We start from the raw sequence: 22,038 nt of genomic DNA, 5'->3' as shown, positions 1-22,038 counted from the left end.
GACCCGAAACCAGGAGTGATGGTCTGCGGTGCCACGTCTTTTCGTACCAGGATACATTTGGTTGTCATCAGCGGCACACTTACAGCTTAGCAGTACGTCGAAGATTTTCTACCCTAAATTTTTTTGCTATTCGTGGCAAGTCAGCTTGGACTTAACATTTCAGCAAGATAAGCTTGTCTTTTGGTTGCCAAACCCTACCTTGGCAAGAAAGGTTGCCGGACCTCCCCCCCCCCCCCCCCCAATCTAATGCTCAAATTGGACAGAATTTGGGGCTATGTTCTTCAGGAGTGAGTCACCCGCTAAACCTGCAGGTGATTAGGATTGTGGAAAGGGCCAAATAAGGTGTCGGTCAGGTTCACTCAAAATTGTAATTTATTATAATTTAATAACACCTTTAAACCAAAACAGCACATAGTCGTACCTTTAGAACTACGAGTTAAAAAAAAGGCAATTATTTCACGGCTGAGGGCCTCCAAACAAGAAATCTTAAAAGCCAACAAAATAAAAATGCAGTTAAAATAGCAAATAAAATAATTAAAATGTATATGGTATCACAGCAAGGCTGGAAAGCGTCAACGCATAGGAAGAACAAACATATACAAGGTGCAATACAAGCGGCTGAGGGCCACCATTAAATCTGAAAATTTTAAAATATATTAACATAGTCTTTTAAGGCAGAAGGCAGAAATCTTTTTGCTTAAAGAATAATTTCAAGAATAAGGTTTTAAGCGGCTTAAAGCCCACAATTGATTTTCCAAAATTCAAAAATACATAAAGTCCAGTAAAACAAGCATTTTAAAATAATTGTCTATGATAGATTATTAACAGACGATTAAACACCGGTGAGTAAACAACACCGGTGAGTAAACAAAACGGCATTCAGAAGCCCTCAGGGAGGTCGGTCTGCCCTCGTTCACTTAGGTGAGACAGGTGGGGAGCCCATCTACACTTGATCCGTCGGAACCCAACCATGGGACAGCCACGGACCGACCAACAAACGACTTACATGTCATTAATCGGTACGTGAGAATTCAAACACAACATGTTATGGGCGTGATTGCCCACAATCTAATATGTATATGTATTAAACTGTCAGAACTAACCACCGTGTTGGACAGCGACAACATGTGAGGAACGGACAATGCCTGAAATTACGTTAGTGGCCAGGGCAGGTAACCGGAACACTAACGGTCACAAGGCTGAAAATTCCGCTGGTAAACTTGAATTTGAAATACGGTAATATAGTTAACTTCACCCAAAAGGAACACTGCCTGAATTTACGTCAATGGCCAGGGCAGCTAACCAGAACACTAACGGCCACAAGGCAGAAAATTCCACTGGTGCACTCGAATTGTAGTCAAAAAATATAGTTAATTGCACTGCATGGCAGCTGAATTTCAGCAATAGAAACACTCGGTGTTGCTCACAGGAAAACCTCTTCATCAGCGAAAAACCGAAACGAACCACACAACATGAATGAACGTGGCTCGGGTAGTTGAAACCACTACTCAACTTTGATGTCCTGGGCGGTGAACCACGGAGCTCGTAGCGATCGGACAGCTCCACACACGCTCCGACAATGCTCAAGGACCGCCAGCGGACCGAGCCGACTGCACCGCGCGGAGATAACTTCCCTGGTCCGCCGCAACCGACCAGCTCCTCTCAGAATGCCGACAACATCTAAAATAGTCGCCAATGGAAATAACAGAAACTACACACACACAACCTGACAAACACTTGCACGAAGACCTACATGATACCCAGCAGTAACTAAGTACACACGAAGACAAATGGGGAGTTGATGCAGACACACACAGCTAACGATCGGCGAGCCAAAACGCGTCTCCGGTAGGACGATCAACTGAAGATCCACCAAGAAAAAAATGGTTCAAATGGCTCTGAGCACTATGGGACTTAACATCGATGGTCATCAGTCCCCTAGAACTTAGAACTACTTAAACCTAACTAACCTAAGGACATCACACACATCCATGCCCGAGGCAGGATTCGAACCTGCGACCGTAGCGGCCACGGGGTTCCAGACTGAAGCGCCCAGAGCCGCACGGCCACACCGGCCGGCGATCCACCAAGACCGTGGCCCGGCTCAAGTGATGCGTGGTGGCAATGGTCGGGCGAGCCATGTCGACGCAGGCCTCACAGCTCCAACCCGACTGCACTAGTGCCGCATTGCAGCTCCCCGACTGGCAGGTCCGGACTGCGCTCCAGACACGTTCCCACTAACTGGCAGACCCGAACTCGCGACGCAAACTACCAACCGGAACTGGCTTATGACAGACAACAACCGGGAAGTAATAGCAGTCGAGCAAAGATACTAAGAGAGGAGAAATATCGATACGCGCTGCTAGCGCCGGTCACGGTCAGGCAAAGCAGCAACTCAGTGACAGTAGACATATCAATTAAAGTAGTAAGGTGGAAGTACGTTAAAACAGGGTGTAAAGTACATGATGGTGGGAGCACAAGCCACGCACGGCTCAAGGAGTATACCCGACAACTGTATTAATCAGTGCCAATCCGAATAACTAGTAGTATAAGGGGCAGGTGTGGGCCAAAGAGTTGTTGACTTACTCAGTTTATGAAGCTCTTTTTCTGTATTAAATCATAAGATATCTTAAATAGCAATCATATGTTCGTCTGTACATGTGTGTCACAACATCCACCGAATTCCGTCCCATTTGGATAATTCCTTCCTGGTGAGTCGTTTTTCACCTTTAGAGTGCAGTTGTAATACGCAATGAAACTCGCGCCATAAGAGAAGTAAAATTCACTTGTAACCTACAAGGCATTATGTTAGGTTTGCTCATAATAGACACTCAAGTTGCATGCTCTAAGGTCTGAACATTTCAAATTAATCCCTGCGTAAAATGTCTAGGTGTGCTGTTTTTGTAGCAAAATATACATTTTTTTTACCTTCGTGGCTTTTGTTACCACATATCGAACTTACGTGAGGGCAGCAGCCACATTGGCCTAGGTCAGTTTGCTTTGCGAGATCGGTGAGTCAGGGCTTGTGCTGATGAACGGCGTGTCAGTCGTTATTAAAGTGTTTGAAATTTGGTCGGCGAGAATTGTAGCGATTTGTAGAATTTCCGATGGGCTTCAGGAACTTGGAGAAGTGTTTTGTTAATCACGCTCGTGGGCTTTGCCTCTGGTCTCCAGCACCATATTGAAAGATCTATGAAATTTCAGTATAGGTTTGTGGACTTTGAAACGTTAACCGCAACCGACTAAGCTGACATGTGGTGAGCCGGTTCTTAGCACGTTCTTAATCAAGCTCGTGGAGCAATCTGCCATTGAACACTTGAATTTAGCTGTATGTTGTCGGTATTTGTAAATAGAAACTCTGTCTAGCTGAATTTTTCGCTAATAATCTGAAAACTGTCTGACTTCTAAATTCTGGTTAAATATTCAGATCTAGAATAGGCATTGCTACCATAGTCTTGAAAATGAACTTATTTATGCAAAATTCGTTTTAGTAATGTGATTTTAATTAATCTGAAATACATCTCAGTGTAAATTAGACCGCGTAAAAGAACATTTCGCAAGAATATTCAGAATGAGTAACTGTTATGTAATTTAAATATACCCTATTACATAAAACGCATCTAGGGAATTTACATAAAACTTCACTAATTGAAAACGGTTCCTAACATTCTGTCAAAAATGTTCAGTTATTCCCTACAGCAAAATCTTACCTTGGAACGGATGACTTGACTCTGCTCTAGCTTCCCAGCAAACAATTATTTGAAATAAGTATTTGCGTGGCAGTTGACCTTGTTGATGATTCAGAACACCAGCTCTTGATTCTCTTTTGAAAATTATGGTTTATTGTTCACGCGGAATTGCAAGGCGTCACAATGCAAGTTCTACCGAACATCTCTGTTTGAACAGTGGGCATATGCTCTGTGCAATATTTACAAATGACAAAACGAAGTATTTTGAAATTCTTTTAATGACACAAAATTGAATCGAACTAATATGAACAATCAGCATTCTCTCTCTCCACATTGTCATACTCAATAACGCCAGCTTCTACAAAATATTTCTATTACAAAAATTTCTTTCCTTGGATTCGTAATGGAGTACTATTTAACCGATCTAAATGGTGGGGAGAGGGGGGGGGGGAGGGGAGGCCAATTTGAACACTGAACTCATGACTGATAGTTTTCCCTGATTACCAGCACATAAATATTGTTAGACACTATGGAATCCTTGAACACCCTGCTCCAATGAGCCAGCTAACAGGAATTCATGGAAGGGCCAAGCCCCAGGTCATGACATCATTCATTATTTCCCAAGTGATTAAACAATGTTCTTTTTTAAAAAAGGCAATAATAGTAAAACTCAATGAAATATTCTTCTAAAAATAGCAAAATGATACCAGACTAACAAAACGGTATTAAATTACAGACCCAAGATTTTACGTGATCCTGACAAATTAAAGCATAATTTTTGATGTTCAAATGTATCAATCACTAGCACAAATTTAGTAACAGGTAAAATGTTTAAACAAATTTAGATGTTCCAAACTAATAGAATGCTGTAATTATAGACCAAAATTTTTGATGATGGGACAGCTGGTAGTACAAATTTAATAACAGGTAGAATTTTTAAACAATTTAAACGTCCCAAGTTAATAGAATGGTTTTAAATTACAAACCAAAACCTTATGAGGCCAAATGTAACAACGACTAGCACAAATTTAGCAACAAGTGAAATATTTAAACAGTTTGGATGTCCCAAGCCAACACAATGGTTTTAAATTCCAAATCAAATTTTTGAAATTCACATGTGACAATTTAGTAAAAGGTAAAAATGGTTAAACAGATTTTCATGTCCAAGCTGAGAGAATAGCATTAAATTTCTAATCAAAATTTAACACGGTCTATTGAGAGAGCCGACTAATTTAAGCGACACAAGGGTCAGCAAATGGCCCGGCTGACTATGGGAAACTTGATGGACAAAGGGCGCGACACAAAAGGGATCCAAGCCAAAAGACAAAAATACTTGAACTCTGAAAATATTTAGGCCCACGCTAACCAGAGAAGAATACACTTTAAAAAGCAGTCACCATGCCATAGAGCTGCTTCACACAGGCCAACAGCAACGGCGACTCCTCAATTGCTGGCCAGCAATATGCTGCAGCCGTTACGCTCACCCTTGTCAGACTGGCCCATTTGCACGCATACAATCCATAAGCAGTAGCTGATCCATCAGGCAACAGCGGGGCGCTAGTAAAATAAGCCTCATGCAACAAGAAGATGCCGAGAAACACCAACACGTCCATTAGTACAATAACACACTTTCAGAAAATAGTTAAACAAGCCATCCAGAATAAAGTACAACAATCCCGCGAAACGCCGATTAACAGATTACACTCAGAATTTCAAGAATACTACAATTTAAATGCTGACAAGAACCAAGAACAAGCATTTCAACATAACCAAACTACAAACATAGTTAAAGTAGATTTTAAATAACCATCGGAAGTTTCCTTCTGGGTTAAATTGCTGGTGCGATTAATAAGACAGGTCTGCAAAAAAATATTTTTTTAAAGTTGTTTGAAATTTGATAACTGACTTTTGTGTACTTTTCAACGATGATTTCAAACATGCAATCCATTTTGTCCATTACGTCAGCTTTTCTCATAAAAAAGGATTTTTGGGTATAATAACAAAATTTAAGCAATTTATCACATTCTTTCAAACGTTATAAAATTTTATTTTATTTATAAATTATGTTATAAACTACATTTCCATCACACTTACATTTCTTTTTGAGGTCATAAGTCCTTTTAATAATACTTTTGCTTTCTGTCGAAACTTATTTATGCTTTTTCCGGCTGTAGACTCGTTGAGGATCATCTCTTTTTATCATCCAGCAGTAGTCCGCTATCGTATTGACGTTCCTTCTACCTTGATATCTTCTGTCCATTTCTTTGATATCTTGGTAAAATCTTTCGCCCTGCTCTTCACTTACATCACCAAGGTTTGCAAGGAAATAGTTAGGATGTGAGTGGAGAAAATGAACATTAATGTTCGTTTTACAGCCCAGCTTCTTAAAGTTGTCAAGCATGTCTGCGACGATTGTCTTGTAGTTTGGATCTCTTTTGTTTCCTAGGAAACCGGTAACAACTAATCCAAAAGATGTCCATGCTGCATTTTCTTTTGTTTCCATTTTGTCCACAAAGTTGGGATCTGTCATTAGTTTTCTAATGTCTGGTCCGACAAAGATTACTTCCTATAGCTTTGCCTCCGATAAACTAGGAAACTGTTCACAAAGATATTCGAAATACTCCCCTTCTTTTGGCAATGCCTTAAAAATTGTTCATCAGCCCAACTTAATGTGCAGTGGTGGAAGTAACACCTTTTTCGGATCCACGAAGCTTTTCGTTCAACATTTTTAACCCCTACCTGTAAGGTTTTCCTCAAGGGCCAAGCTTTTTTTATGTAGTGTTGCTTTCTGTGTCTACTGTCCCATTCACAGAGAAAGCAAGGAAACTTTATATAGCCACTTTGTTGACCAAGCATCATTGAAATCACTTTTAAATCACCACATAGTGTGCATTTGTGTTCTGAATAGCACAGTTTGCTTAAAACCAGTTCAAGGTTTTCGTAACAATCACTTAAGTGTACCGGGTGTCCAGCTAATATAGACGCGCACTTAGTGTCATTGTGTAGAAGTACTGCTTTAAGGATTCTTTATGAAAAATCAATAAAAATTCTCCACTCATTAGGAGCATATTCTATTTTGAAACGTGCCATAAGTCCAGGAAAATCACTGCAAAACACCAGGTCACCTTCATGAGAGAAGATACAAACTCCTTTTCCCTCCATCGATACCAAGCAAAGGATGTACCTGGAGCCAACATATGTTTATCTTTCAATCTAGATTCTAAAACGTCTGCCAAATCTTTAGAAATCTCTAACTAAATCGTTCAATTCAGATTGTGAGAATGGAATGGGATCGATTGTGCCAGGATCGTAGCAATCTCTGTCTTCTTCACTATCACCTTGCTGAGCCAATCACCTATATCATCCAAAGAATCTAGAGGAGAGGGTATTGGTACTTCAGGTCCATGAGGAACACGGCGAATGGCTAATTGAATGTCAGGGTAAGAAATAACCTTCTTGTTTTTCCAGTTGAAACCTCGTACGTTGCAAGAACAAAAATAGCATGATTTTTGGGCTCCCTCCAAACCATTGGTTTTCCAAAACGTAAGGACTGCTTTTTACGTTGAAACTACTGCCTCAATTCTTCAACACACACTGGACCAACTTTGTGTGGGGCCCAAGGCTTATCTTGATCGTCTAACTTTATACCAAAATTGGCAAAATGTACTTTTTCAACAAAATCGTAAATGTTTCTTTGTTGCTTTTTAACGGTATAGTTACCACAAATGTAGCAGAGGCAATATGGCGAGTTTATACATCCTCTGGTAGCCATTGTCCAATGTCCATAAAACAACTTAACAACATAAGAAAACAGTCACTACTTTAAAGCTCTAGTAACAACAACACGTTAACAGCACAGAGTGAAGAGGCACTGTGAACTGAAGGACAATACCAGAAGCTCACTGCTCAGTGATGGCAGGGGAAGAGGCAGCGTGACAGACAGGCACTGACATGAAAATACTGCTGTTTTCTCATAATTACCCTTTATTTTACGTATATCTAGTATAAAAACGGCTAAATAACAGCTTATGGAGATCCTAAAAACCAAAATTCAAACTCAGCACAGTGCTGAAATATCGAAGAAAGCTAAAACTAGACAAGCAGTTTATGAAATGTACATGATGGAAATTTTTCAATATTTTTCCTGAAATCAGAGTTGAAAACACTATAAAAATCACTTAATAAATTTGAAACAAATTTTATGTTGCTGACCTGTGTAATATAACGGTCAGACACCAGTACAAGACGGCCTGCAGAACCAACCAGGCTTCAAAATTCAGGTAAGGGTGTCGCCTTACAACAACCAAGGGAGCCAACACAGAACATCTTACAGCTCTCCATCAGTGCACTCGGCATACTAGTGTATGTGGCCAGATTAGAATCTGAAACACAATTAAAAGAACACATTAATTGTAAATGTTCATGACAGCACCAGTAGCACCTGCGATCGCCGTCACATTCCCACCCCACACACAGACGGCGACAGTAATAATGTTAGCTATCATTTGGCAAGGAGAAACACTATTCAAGCCAAACAATAAAAAAACCATCACCACTATCAACACACCCGGGAACAACAACGAAGCTACTTTTTAGGAGAGCAACACAGGGCGCTCAGAGATACACGCCACACTACGTCGGATCCAAACTTCCCTGAAGGCACAGATTCAGAACTCAGGGAAGAATCACGCAAGGCAGGACAGCAACAAGAGAGTCCGCTAACGCCGCCAAACTGAATCACATAACACGGGGCGACCACAAGAGAGAGGTGACCTTTCAAAAAATGGTTCAAATGGCTCTGAGCACTATGGGACTTAACTTTTGAGGTCATCAGTCCCCTAGAACCTAGGAGTACGTAAACCTTACCAACCTAAGGACATCACACACATCCATGCCCGAGGCACGATTCGAACCTGCGACCGTAGCGGTCGCGCTGTTCCAGCGCCTAGAACCTGTCCGGCCACCCCGGAATAAGCCAAGATAATCAAAGTGGATCCCCTTGCAACGACTCCCTCAGAAAAAATCGGTCAAGATCCCCATTACCGGCACGTGACAAACGCATTTCCTCCACTCAACTTCCTCCCCCCTCGCCCTCCGGTGACTGTGAGTTGCCCCACTCGACCGCCTCGCAAAAATTTCAGGCCGGAAGACGCGGTGCAAGAGCTCCTTCCGGTTACCAGAGGAGAAGCGAACCAGACATACGACCTACACATTGCAATCGTACGAACCAACACGGCTCACACAGCAATAGTCATTAAATTCGGGCTTGCAGCTACCAAATTCAAATTTAATTACCTTTTTTGAAATGCTGTCTCTTTATATGATTATCTTACAAATCACACTTCATCCTCAGCTTTCAGATCTCTGTGCGGGACATCCGCTATCCAGCTGCTCATTCCGCCATGATACAACACCCACTCTTAGCGATTCCACAATTGATGCTACTCAAGGCTGTGACTCGACTCGATTCTTACATATTAATTTGCCCGTGCTTTTCTCAATAATGGAATCTTTGGAAACCAGAGACGATATATTCTCATGTGTCAATATTGCCAATAATTGCCATATTTAAAGTGTCAATATTGCCAAAAATCAGCTAATTTTCATTAGGTGTGCATTCAATGAGGCGTCAAGAGGTAATATATCAAACTAACTATGATTTACTATTATTTCATTTAATTATAAAGCTTTCAATTTCTCTAACATAATACTGGCCATAATTTTATCAAGTTATAGGAAGTTAAGAGAACATTAACGGTGTAATACGTCAGGTATGTGGCGGTTCCCTAGGCGCATACAAAATCAACAAACTCCAGAAACGCGGTCACGCACTTGCTGAATCCTTTCACGGGAAGAGAGTGTGTAAGAAAAGTACTAGTACCTCGAACGTTGCTACCTCGAAAAGAGCCGCTGCATCAGTAATCGCCGTGTTGGCAGTTAGTGGCCCTCCAGACGTCATCGCATTGCCCGTGTGAATATTTTTCTTGAAGATAACAAGACTATTTCGTGACTCAAGCTCCGTGACGTGGCTGAATGAATCAGCACAGGCAAGCTAAGAGTACATTTGCCCTCTCAGGTGCTAGCCTTGTGGGGCCGTTGAGGTCTTGCATGGCCATGAGTGTTATCCTCCTGAATCCCGATTCCAAATTGTGCCTGGCAGTCTTGGAATCCCAATCAAATCGAGCAGCCATATTGCGGAATAATAAATCGGAGCCTCGACAGATGTCGCACTTCGACGCGTTCTGATAGACTCTCCACCTCCTTGAACGAGGTATAATACTCATCAAACAATATTGAAACACCACTTACGAATGAGAAACGCTCTGTATAATCTCTCCTTACATATAGAACAATGAAGGCGTTATTTCTAGCTACTTCGAGCTTTTGGGCTGAAACCTGCTTTGTTTTCATATTCGAACATCTAGCACATTTTATGCCAATTTGGCGTTTGTTTATACCGCCTTCACGGTTCTGCAGTTTCAATGCCCAGTAGTGCTATATTTTTGAAGCATGGTAGCGTAGATTCCACAGCCCGAATAAAACTCACAAATCAGTACTTTTTGAGAACAAAACGGGCAGCCAAAATCTCACCACTTCATCAGCTGCTTTCAAAAGCTTGTGCAGTGCATACTGAAAGTTTGGCTTCTTGAGAAAGCTCTCGTTGCTTCTTTGAATTAGCCTGCCGCTCCGTTCTGAGGCAATAATCCGCCTTCCGATGGGTTCTCGTAGTCTCTATATCACAACCTGAGGCCGGCCGTGGTGGCAGAGCGGTTCTAGGCGCTACAGTCTGGAACCGCGCGACCGCTACGGTCGCAGGTTCGAATCCTGCCTCGGGCATGGATGTGTGTGATGTCCTTGGTTAGTTAGGTTTAAGTAGTTCTAAGTTCTAGGGGACTGATGAACACAGAAGTTAAGTCCCATAGTGCTCAGAGCCATTTGAACCATTTTGAATTTCATAACCTGACGGCGTACTGTGGTGATTCGTAGGTTATAAACATATCCAATGAAAAATTTCGGGAATGAAACCGTCTACACACGATTAGAGTCCATTATATTTTTTATGTCAGTGTAACATAAATTAATTACCAAGGGAATATTTCCAATGGTGATAAAACGAGACTAAATGGCAAGCTGTGTCTTCCTGATTGTCAGCAATGTCTGGAAATGGTCAAAGCAACGACCATTAGTGAGGAATGAGTTCCAGCCAGTCTTGAATCTTACATGTTAAGTAGCTACAACATGTAATGAATCTTCACTACATTAAATGAAATCCTTCGAAATAGAAAAGGAAAGAAGAGTAAGCATTAACTCACTTTCTCTTCTTTTTATACCAATACTGTCCAAAAATTATTTAAATAGTAAATATGACAAAGTTGTTCCGAACTAGTTAGTGCGATGATTTTTGTAGTGATTGGCGTTCGTTCTCAGAATTACACTACTAAGTTGATACTGTAAGTAGATTACATTGTGGTGCTCCAGATTTTAGTAGGCAGTACCATCCTTATTTTCCACCTTAGCGACATCAGATTGACCATGGAAGTATATGATTGAAGTATGCATTTTTATATAATGTATGTACTAAAATGTTTTTGTTTTTCTGTCTGTTTCATGTCGCACGAGAAACATCCTGGCAGGTGGTTCATCGATGTTCCACTGATGCAGTAATTATAAGAGCGCCGACAGTCCGCGACGCCGAGAACACTGGGTCTTGGTTCTCCGCATGTCCTCTGTGTATCATTGTAAAGTTGATGTTTAAACCGAATTTATAAAAATGTATTAGTTCGTTAGAAATCATGTAATGACCATTTCTGTCGGGTCTATCTACTGTAAATAAAAAGACAGTTATTTAAATGTGTGTTAACTGCGTCTACAGAGTAGCTTAGTCATTACACCAATCAGAAAAGACTGAGGTTATTACAGTTTGACTCACTTCGAGTTACCGTTTGAAAATCAATAGCTGATGCATTTGAAGGAAGAATGGTCCTCATTGTTATGATCTGTGAACATTACTGTGAAAGTTATTAGTGATCAAGTTATTTTGGGAAAACATTTGAAAGTGGTGTTAGTAGACAGAGTGGGAATCGCTGTCTGAACGACTCCCACAGCTACTTAAGATAGAGCGCTCACTTTTTAGCATTAATGAGCTTAACGTCAATTAAAAGTACGCCAGTAGGCACATGTGGTAAAGTACGACTGAAGTAACTGGCAATAACCATAGCTTAAACCATGTTTTCAGTTTAGAAAGGGGGCTAACATCCCTATAATTAAACAGGCACTTGCCTGATCAACACTGACAATAAATTCCAGAATATGGCGGTAACCAACGCTCTAAAGAACTGGAAGAGTTCTCGTTGTAGGACTTGGCAGATGAGAGATCAAGAAAGGCACCGCGAAAAATGAATGACCACAACAACGAACACATGTTCGTTGTTCCTAACGCAATACAAGGGTACCACTTAATAATTTACGCACGTCGGTAAAACAAGCAGCACGGACAAGTATACCAAATGTTCACATAATAAAATCAAAAAAGATCTCGTTCCTTACAACCGGCTAAAAATCAACGACATTCCTCAAGGATCTGGAAACAATCGTTAATACAAGACACTAGGCAGACAAACTGTAAGGCACTAGTCGTTCACGTAGTTGGACTACCAAAATACACACGACACATGAGTGCCTAATCACAGATTTCATATCATAGTGGCGCTGCCGGCCGCTGTGGCCGAGCGGTTCTAGGCGCTTCAGCCCGGAACCTCGCTGCTGCTACGGTCGCAGGTTCGAATCCTGCCTCGGGCATGGATGTGTGTGATGTCGTTAGTTTAGTTAGGTTTAAGAATTTCTAAGTCTATGGGACTGAAGACCTCAGATGTTAAGTCCCATAGTACATAGAGCCATTTTGAACCATAGTGGCACTAACTACCATGGAGCTATCAACAATTCCTGAAAAGGTGATACGCGATAGATCAGGAACACTCACACCAACAAAACCATTCTGACAACAAATTAGCGTTGCCTGCCGCAGGAAACAAATTCCAGCCTGGTGCTGACGGAACTTGGAAGAAGCCAATCAGAGCTTTCGAATTTTAAAATAAGTTACGGACCAATGTCACAGTGGAGAGAAAAAATTCAAATAACTTCCACTTGCAGACAAGTATGCGTAGGGTCTAACACTGTGCCGATTTCGCTGCAAATGACGGAGTTCACTACCACTACCACTACCACTACCACTACCACTATTACGGAAACGAATACAGAATTTCAGTCGGATTGCACAACGCAGGTTTCAACGCACAGCTGGCTGTGCTAAGTCTCTGGAATAGCTTTCGGTCACTAAACCTCCAAATGTTTCGCACACATGACAAACATAAGTATCCCATTAGGAACGGCATATAACGCTGGAAACCTTTCCAAGCAATTAAAGCGATATCATTAGACGTGGTGCGAATTTATGCTGGTAACACACACAGTCACTGGTGCAAAACATGAAACCGACACAAAATGGAAAACTCCCTACACCCGGTTCGCACACCGAACAAGCAAAACACGTATTCTTAATCATTAACCACGCGTTGTTTGCTAACCCAGTCCCAGTGGAGCCAACGAAACTCAGAACACGTGATTCATGATAGATTAAGAACACAAACACTCGTGTACCACACCGAACACATTTGATCAGAAACGTGGGAAGTAGAAAGTCGTTTGCGGTAGCGGCAGCTGCAGGCAAGCGTGGATGTTATGCCCTACAAAACACAGCACAAGCGACGCAACATTGCGAGGTGAGACAGCCTCGTGACGTACGGAAAGCTGACACAGGACTGTCTAAGCATAAGAGGGAGGAAACCTTTCCACAGAGGCGGCTGCCCAAAAGTTTAGTATACAGTATGTGCCGCAAGGCGTAGCGAAAACCAAGCAAATTCAAAACTTCCATCCTCAAGCACGCTAGCTTCCCTAGATATGAAAAATCTCTATACCAGTGGAGGAAGCTATTAAAATTATTGCCGATAACTTTGCTAGGAACAATTCCAGTGGAGAAACATATTAGTTAAATATGAAAATAAATCAACACTAGCCGAGACGTAACATAAAAGGTGCTGGGGTAAGGCCAAGCAATATTTCGGAAAACTACACCATGGGCATTATTTATGTGATATTGTCAAATATTATTATGCGAAGACATAAGTCCTATAGTCCTATGAAGTGAAGTAACTACCAGGTATCAAATGGAAATCGAATAATAACTATTGTTAAGTGCATTTACTCTCGAATTCTATAAACGTTTGCCGGCCGGTGTGGCCGAGCGGTTCTAGGCGCTTCAGTCTGGAACCGCGCGACCGCTACGGTCGCAGGTTCGAATCCTGCCTCGGGCGTGGATGTGTGTGATGTCTTTAGGTTAGTTATGTTTAAGTAGTTCTAAGTTATAGGGGACTGATGACCACAGATGTTAAGTCCCATAGTGCTCAGAGCCATTTGAACCATGCTTATAAACGTTTCATGACTAGACAGCGTTATTAAAATGTATGTACTCTTGAAATTGCAAATTGCGTTTGAGGTAAAACAGCAAACCTGAAGTCGCTCAGCTGCGGATGAGGATATGTGGGGCTCCAGATTTTAGTGATCAGCACCGTTCTTACTTTCCCCTCCTTTTCCCTTGAACCACATCCGGTAGGTAAGAAAAGTGTATTCTTTACTTATGTCGGAAGATGCACAAAAAGTTCTCCTATCTGTGAAGAATCGTCAGAATTATAGCCTTAGAAAGCTATAAAAAGGAAAAACTTAATTTCTTTTCAAGTGACGAATTTTCAACAATACAGCGAAATTGTATCGTTTTAATATGTGAGTGTAAATTTGGTCATGGTAGTCATTCAAAGGTAAACACAGAACAATACGGCTACGCGAAATTTAACCTGTTATGCTTATTTATTTACAGCTTCATATTACAGATGTGTTTGGCAGAAAAATGCACATAGGAATTTTAAGGAGTAACGAATCTCACATTCGCATAGCTCACACTTAAGAAGTGACTGCGGATAGGTGGCTCTTGGTGGGAGTGTGGAGCGGCCATGAGGCGTACTGCTGTGCCTCGGATGGCGCAGTGGTTATCGCACTGCTAGTAAGCGGGAGATCCAGGATTCGAATTACGCTGCGGTACACATTTCCGCTCGTCGTCGCTGAGTCCGCTTAATGGCCCGCTGCAGCCGACAACAGAGATGCCACTTCAGTTTACATGAAGTGTTTTGCAGCTGAGGGATCTGCGTGGTGTCTGTTCTTTCGAAGGAACAGGCAGCTTACATTCATATATATCCCGAAAACTGTATGATTTAGTTTGGTAGGCTGCCCTGAAAAGTAACGTAGAAATGTGTGGAGTGGAAAACATACTGATGCCACATTTAAAATGTTCAAATGTGTGGGAATTCCTAAGGGACCAAACTGCTGAGGTCATCGGTCCTTAGACTTACACACTACTTAAACTAACTTATACTAAGAACAACACACACACACACCCATGCCCGAGGGAGGCCTCGATCCTCCGGCGGGAGGGGATGCGCAGTCAGCAACGTGGCGCCTCAAACCGCGAGGCCACTCCGCGCAACGATGCCATATTTGCGTCAGTGTTCTGTGTACTGTACATTGTGTCATTTACAAAATTTTACTAGCGCTCTATCCCATAATTTAAGAGATTGTCACGGAAACTACTGTAGCTTCGTGTTCAGAACTGCTTCTGAGCCGGCCGAGTTGGCCGAGCGGTTCTAGGCGCTACAGTCTGGAACCGCCCGACCACTACGATCGCAGGTTTGAATCCTGCCTCGGGCATGGATGTGTGTGATGTCCTTAGATTAGGTAGGTTTAAGTAGTTCTAAGTTCTAGGGGACTTATGACCTCAGAAGTTGAGTCCCATAGTGCTCAGAGCCATTTGAACCATTTGAACTGCTTCTGATAAATTGCGTTCTCTCTCTCTTGTGCATGTGTGTGTGTGTGTGTGTGTGTGTGTGTGTGTGTGTGTGTGTCATATAGTGCATTGAGACCAAAGTATGAAAAAACATGAATAATTTTAACATTTGTGTCTAAAATACACTCACATACAGTGTTAGTGCCATATTCAACCTAATATCACGCGGATGAAAAGCGGGACAGGACTCAGAACATTTAATATTCACATCCCATCGCTCTGTATAGCTTCCTATATGAGAACAGTATAAATTGTAATTGAGATCTGTAAAACGTGGGGTACGGAACAGAAACGCTTGAAGTTCTCTGACGCTATACGTACTACGATAATGAATACCTCAGTAGGCAGTTCAGTTGAAGAGGAATGAACAGCTCTAGAAAGGCCAATCACGGAATAAGGTTCAAGATTGGGATTAATATTCAAGGTGAAAGATTCGCTGATGACATTGCTATTCTCCGTGAACGTGAAGAAGAATTACAGGAAGTGCTGCGTGGAACGAACAGTTTAATGAGTACAGAATGTAGATTGAGAGTAAATCGAAGGAAGACGAAAGTAATGAGAAGTAGCAGAAGTGAAAACAGAGAGAAACTTAATGTCAGGATTGATGATCACGAAATAGAAGAAGAAGTTAATGAATTCTGCTACCTGGGTAGCAGAATAACCTATGATGGACCAAACAAGGACATACAAAGCAGACTAGCACAGGTAAAGATGGCAGTATGGCATTCCTGACCAAGAGAAATCTACTAATATGAAACAAAGACTTTAATTTGAGGAAGAAATTTCTAAGAATGTACGTTTGGGGCACAGCATGAGTGGCAGTGAAACATGGATTATGAGAGAACCGGAAAAGCAGAGAATCGAAGCATTTGAGTTGTGGTACTACAGAAGAATACTGAATTTTAGATGGACTAATAAGGTAGGAAATGAGGATGTTCTCTGCAGATTCGACGCGGGAAAGACTATATGGGAAACACCGACAAGAAGAAAGGATAGGATGACAGGACATCTGTTAAGACATCAGGTATTAACACCCATGGTAGTAGAGTGAGCTGCAAGGGATAAAACCCGGAGAGAAACACAGAGTTCTGAATACATCCAGCAAATAAGTGAAGATGTATGTTGCATGTGCTATTCTGAGACGAAAAGATTGGTCCATAAGAGGAATTCGTGGATGGACGCATTAAAATCAACAGAAGACTGATGACCAAAAAAAATGGGAAAAATCAAAATCATGTAACGTTGCATATCAATAGCTGGAAGTATATCCTATGAAAATCGAAACGCTTGAGGATCCTGAATATTTATAGTGCGGTACAAAGGAAACAGTGTACTGTAAGCAAATGTACAGTTCGTGTTGCTGCTGGGTAAAATGACAACAGCAACAAACCTGACAAGAGAAATCTTGTTTACAACTTTTTTACGTTCCTGCACATATCGTAGGGAAATGTAATTTGTAAATGATCCTTCAAAGGACCAAATTACAAACAAATCAAAGCTCCGCAGACTGGCCATGACAGGAGCAAATTACGTTATTTATTAATGCAAAACTAATACTGGGTAAACCGGCTGGAGTGGCCGAGCGGATCTAGGGCTGCAGTCTGGAACCGCGCGACCGCTACGGTCGCAAGTTCGAATCCTGCCTCGGGCATGGATGTGTGTGATGTCTTTAGGTTAGTTAGATTTCAGTAGTTCTAAGTTCTAAGGGACTGATGACCTCAGAAGTTAAGTCCCATAGGGTTCAGAGCCAGCCATTTAATACTGGGTAGGATCCCATCTTAAGCGGTATTTTATTTCGATATTTATAAGATGATGTATACCCCGTAAAATGAAGTGCACTGAGGTTATACAGTTCCTAATATCGATATGGCGTCAATAAATCACACGATTTGGAGCATTGAATGGTTGTTTTAAGATATTATTTGTTTCATGATATAAAGTCAGTAGGCAAGATATGCACAATATTGATTTATTCCTGCACATTCCTGGATGGTACAGAAGCATTGACGAGAAACGACAAAAGTGATTGAATATGAGGATGATGAACATAGAATTAGAATCAGGCGGTCATAGCAGTCAAATGGAAGGACACTCCGTAACATCGTCAGGAGCTCGGAATAAACTTACAGCAAGCCTTTCTGCTTACACAGCAAGAGGAAATATCATTCTCCTTGAAATAAAATTCCAGGGACAGCGAACCTGAGAAGACGAACGGGCCGTCCTAGTCATATTTGCTTGTCTCGACTGCAGCTATATTTGTGCGTGATCACAACGCCCGTTGAATCAGGGAATTTGGGAACTGTATTTAGAAGTAGAATTCACTGTTAAGTAGTTAGCTGTTGTGCAGCCAGTTATAATAAAAAGTAGGGTATTTGGCTCTCGATCGCTGGCGGATAGCGAATGGGATCAAGAACGCACTGGCGTAACGCGCTACCGGTCCAGATTGCAAACGAGACGACAGAGCTGCGAGTACGGGAGCCACTCCTATATAAGCTCACGGCGATTCTACTCCACATCAGTTGTTTGTAGACGACAGCAGACCTCTCACATCATGTACAAGCTGGTGAGTACGTGGCTATGCCCACCACCTGAAGTCAAATACAGGCGAGACCACCGTACGCATGTACGGTATTCGTGTGAAGTAAAACTTTGATTTTAACATACAGGCAATAACGTGTTGGAATTTTTTTAATTTCGTAGTACTGGTTATTAAAAGTCTAAGACAGCAAGTACTGAGTAGCAGGTGGTTACCTACATTCATGCGCTCTTATGCAACTCAGTACTTCGGCTTGTGTAATGGAATGTAATTAGTGTGCATCGTGCACTGTCTGCACTGTCGTCGTATTCTTTTTCAAAAGCAAAATGAGTTTCTTTTTTAATTTTTAATTTCTTTTATTTTTTTGAGTCGTCAGCCTTCTCACTGGTTTTATGCAGCCCGCCACGAATCCCTGTCCGGTATCGACCCTTTAATACCATCTCAGAGTAGCAATTGCAATTTACATCCTCAATTATTTGCTGGATACATTCAAATCTCTGTCTTGCTCTACAGTTCTTACCCTCTACAGCTCCCTCTGTTACCAGGGCACTTATCCACTGAAGTCTTAAGAGATGTCCTATCATGCTGTCCCTTATTCTTGTCAGTGTTTTCCATGTACTCCTTTCCTCATCGATTCTGCGGGGAACCTTCTCATTTCTTACCTTATCAGTCCACTTAATATTCGACATTCTTCTGTAGCACCACTTCTCGGATGCTTCGCTTCTCATCTTTTCTGGTTTTCCCGCAGTCCATGATGCACTAGCACACAATGCTGTGCTCCAGACGCACATTATAAGAAATTTCTCTCGCAAATTAAGGCATATGTATAATATTAGTAGACTACTCTTTGCCAAGAAAACATACTGTACTGAAAAAAAACTAATTTCCGTGAATAGTTGAAATTGTGGACATTTATTGTTTTATGTCCGCCATTGACGAATGGTACATAAGATCCAAGCACAATTCTGGTGTACGTTATATGAATCCGCAAACATTAATATTCCTGCTTATTTATGTTTTTCATTTTTATGTTACAATCTGTTTAGAGACACGCGGTTAGGTTCATTTTTACAAAATATTATGGTAATGACGATGTACAGCAGATTTCCTGCAGACGTTAAGTGACCTCAGAAGTTCATCCTGGTAACGTATCAGAGAGTTTCAGATACACGATAGTAGGGTACAGGGTCATGTACGAGTATTTCATGTTTTGGTTAATTAACACGTGTCTGGCATAGTATAGCTGGTACAATTTGCCAATTAGTGCTTCCGTTTGAAGGAAAGGAAACGTGGCTTTCGAAAGGCAAGAGGAGTTGACAGCGAGAAAAGCTCTAGTGGAAGAATGGTATAACGGAAAACACAAATGTTTCTCAACTTGTAAGATCCTCACTATTGTACTGCATTCTCTTCTTAATGTTTGAAGTTTTGTTACAGTACCAAGGTAATCATTTGTAATCATTTACCAATACCGCAGACTCATTAAAGTCATAGTGCTCAGTTTTCTGTTTCTGAACATATTAATAACAATGATAACATGATATCAAATGGTTCAAATGGCTCTGAGCGCTATGGGACTTAACAGCTGAGGTCATCAGTTCCATAGAACTTAGAACTACTTAAACCTAACTAACCTAAGGACGTCACATACTTCCCTGCTCGAGGCAGGATTCGAACCTGCGACAGCAGCGGTCGGGTCGTTCCAGATTGACGAGCCTAGAACCGCTCGGCCACACCGGCCGGCGATAACATGATATCGATTTTCATACTTGAGTAAGGTAATTTCCTCATTTATAGGTCGATTTTCCTCGAAAGATTTTAATCTCGCTTTATATTAATAGAAGTTCGTTTCAAGTAAGATTTTATGCTCTAAGGTAATTGAAATATGATACTGAACTCTTAATTTGGAATGTCTAGCCCAGATAAGAAAGAATATGAATATAAACGTCACCTAGTAGAAAAAGCACTTGAAGAGTTGTAAAAAAAGGGAAAATTAAAGAAAAAGACAAGCAAGCGTAGTATATAACTCCTTGGTTAGATACGAATAAACATCGGATGCTTGGAGATTGTAAACGCAACTGCACATGGGACTCATAAGGGCCTCCATATTTTGTTACATGGACTGGCCTGTGAAATCATTCGATTTGCATGAGACTTCCTGAATAATGACGATTATTTTGCATACTAAAGTTCAGTGGCAAACTGATCATCGTACTGAAAATGTGAGGATAGGTCATGAGTCGTGCTTGTGTAACTCAGTCTACTGGCGGCGTCGTGGTTAAGTGGCTACGGTGTTGGACTGTAAACCAAACGGGCCGTGTTCAACACTCCCTCATACAACTCAATTTTTGGTTAACAATCTGTGTGGCAGCAAATGGGAGGATTCGCTAACACCACAGCTAAATATGCGTGGAGTTCGATAGTAGACCCCCCGACAAATCATTATAACGTACACATAGATTGGTTGTCTATCACCATAGGAAAGATCTGATCTTTATACATATACTTAATTTTGACGGCACGATACCTCAGCGTGTTCGGTCAGAGGGCTGCTCACCCTCTGTTATAAATAATAGAGTAAAGGAATCGAAGATCAATTTCAACGGATGTCTTGTGATGTCCGCCCATACCAAACGCAACGAACAATACCGAACAAAATGAAACAAAACGTCGATAGAGTACTTGCCCGTGAAAAGCAAAGTTCCTGAGTTCGAGTCTAGGTCTGGCACACGGTTTTAATCTGCCAGTGAATTTGATCATCATACTACTTTCTTTTATTTTATTTAAGTGTTACGCCCTGTCATCGAGATGGTCATATTAATTAATAAAACTGCTGTTGGACCTAGTACTTTCTTTTCTTTTATTAAAGCTTTACACCCTGTCAACGAGATGGTGATATTAATTAATACAACTGCTGTTGGACAAGAACATGTGGCTACATGTTATTTGTGGGCTGTGTTAAACAGAAATTTCCCAAAGAACTATAGGAAAAATTCAGCTCGTTTCCAGTCAAAGCTTTGTAGTGAAATCACACTAATTGCAGTGACGTAATAGCAAACTAAAATTAGTCCTCTTACTTCCTCACCAGGACCTAATTGAGAGATTAGCAATTTCAATACATAGACGATGGTCCTTTCCCGTTGCAGGTGATCCTGATGTGCGCCGTGGCCGCCGCCCACGCCGGCTACCTGGGAGGCTACGCCGCCCCCGCCGTCGCCGTGGCGCCTGCCGTGGCCGCCCCCGCAGTCGCCGTCGCCCACGCCCCCGTGGCCGTGGCGCCCGCCGCCTCCTCGTACGCCAACACGTACCGCGTGTCGCAGACCGCCCGCCTCCTGGCCGCCCCCGCCATCGCCGCCGCGCCCGTGGCCTACGCCGCCCCCGCCATCCACGCGCCTGTGGCCTACGCCGCCCCTGCTCTCGCTGCTCCCTTCCTCAAAGTGCACTGAGTGAGAAGGGGCTGTGTCAATGATATTCCACACATAATGAATCATCTTTATTTAATAAAGACATCACAAACAGAGTACATGCAATTTATGTTTCGTCATTCCTTCCTTCTATCACTGCGTTCCAATTCTACAATACAGTCATTCTAAATCGTAGTTAAGTCGTATTAAGTCACTGTTGATCATAACCTAATAAAAATCGAGGACCATACAGCAGAAACCAGCTACACAAAGACATTAATAGAGGTTTCATTCAGTATGGGCGTTCTGGTCACCAAATACTGGAGAATAATTGCTGTATTACTTTCACGCCTAGTACACACCTGTCCCACTGCTGTTGATGGACCTCTGTGTTACGCCACTCCTGCTGCCAAAGCATCAATTTTCAAGATGGACTGAGAACAGAACCAGTCAGCAAAGAGC

General features: G+C 41.8%; 1 protein-coding gene across 1 annotated transcript in view; it reads left to right on the top strand.

Annotated features, from left to right (window-relative positions):
* The window catches only part of LOC124606179 (cuticle protein 38-like), a 57,799-nt gene extending 36,181 nt beyond the window's left edge, over positions 1-21,618 (top strand). Inside the window, exon 4 of the mRNA XM_047138146.1 lies at positions 21,319-21,618. Coding sequence (XP_046994102.1) covers positions 21,319-21,618 — 300 coding nt within the window. The remainder of the gene's footprint in view (positions 1-21,318) is intronic.
* Positions 21,619-22,038: the final 420 nt, after the last annotated feature.

This window comes from Schistocerca americana, chromosome 3 (assembly GCF_021461395.2).
Source record: "Schistocerca americana isolate TAMUIC-IGC-003095 chromosome 3, iqSchAmer2.1, whole genome shotgun sequence".
NCBI lineage: Eukaryota > Metazoa > Arthropoda > Insecta > Orthoptera > Acrididae > Schistocerca > Schistocerca americana.
Note: the sequence above shows the minus strand (reverse complement) of the source record. Positions and strands in the feature narration are given on the sequence as shown.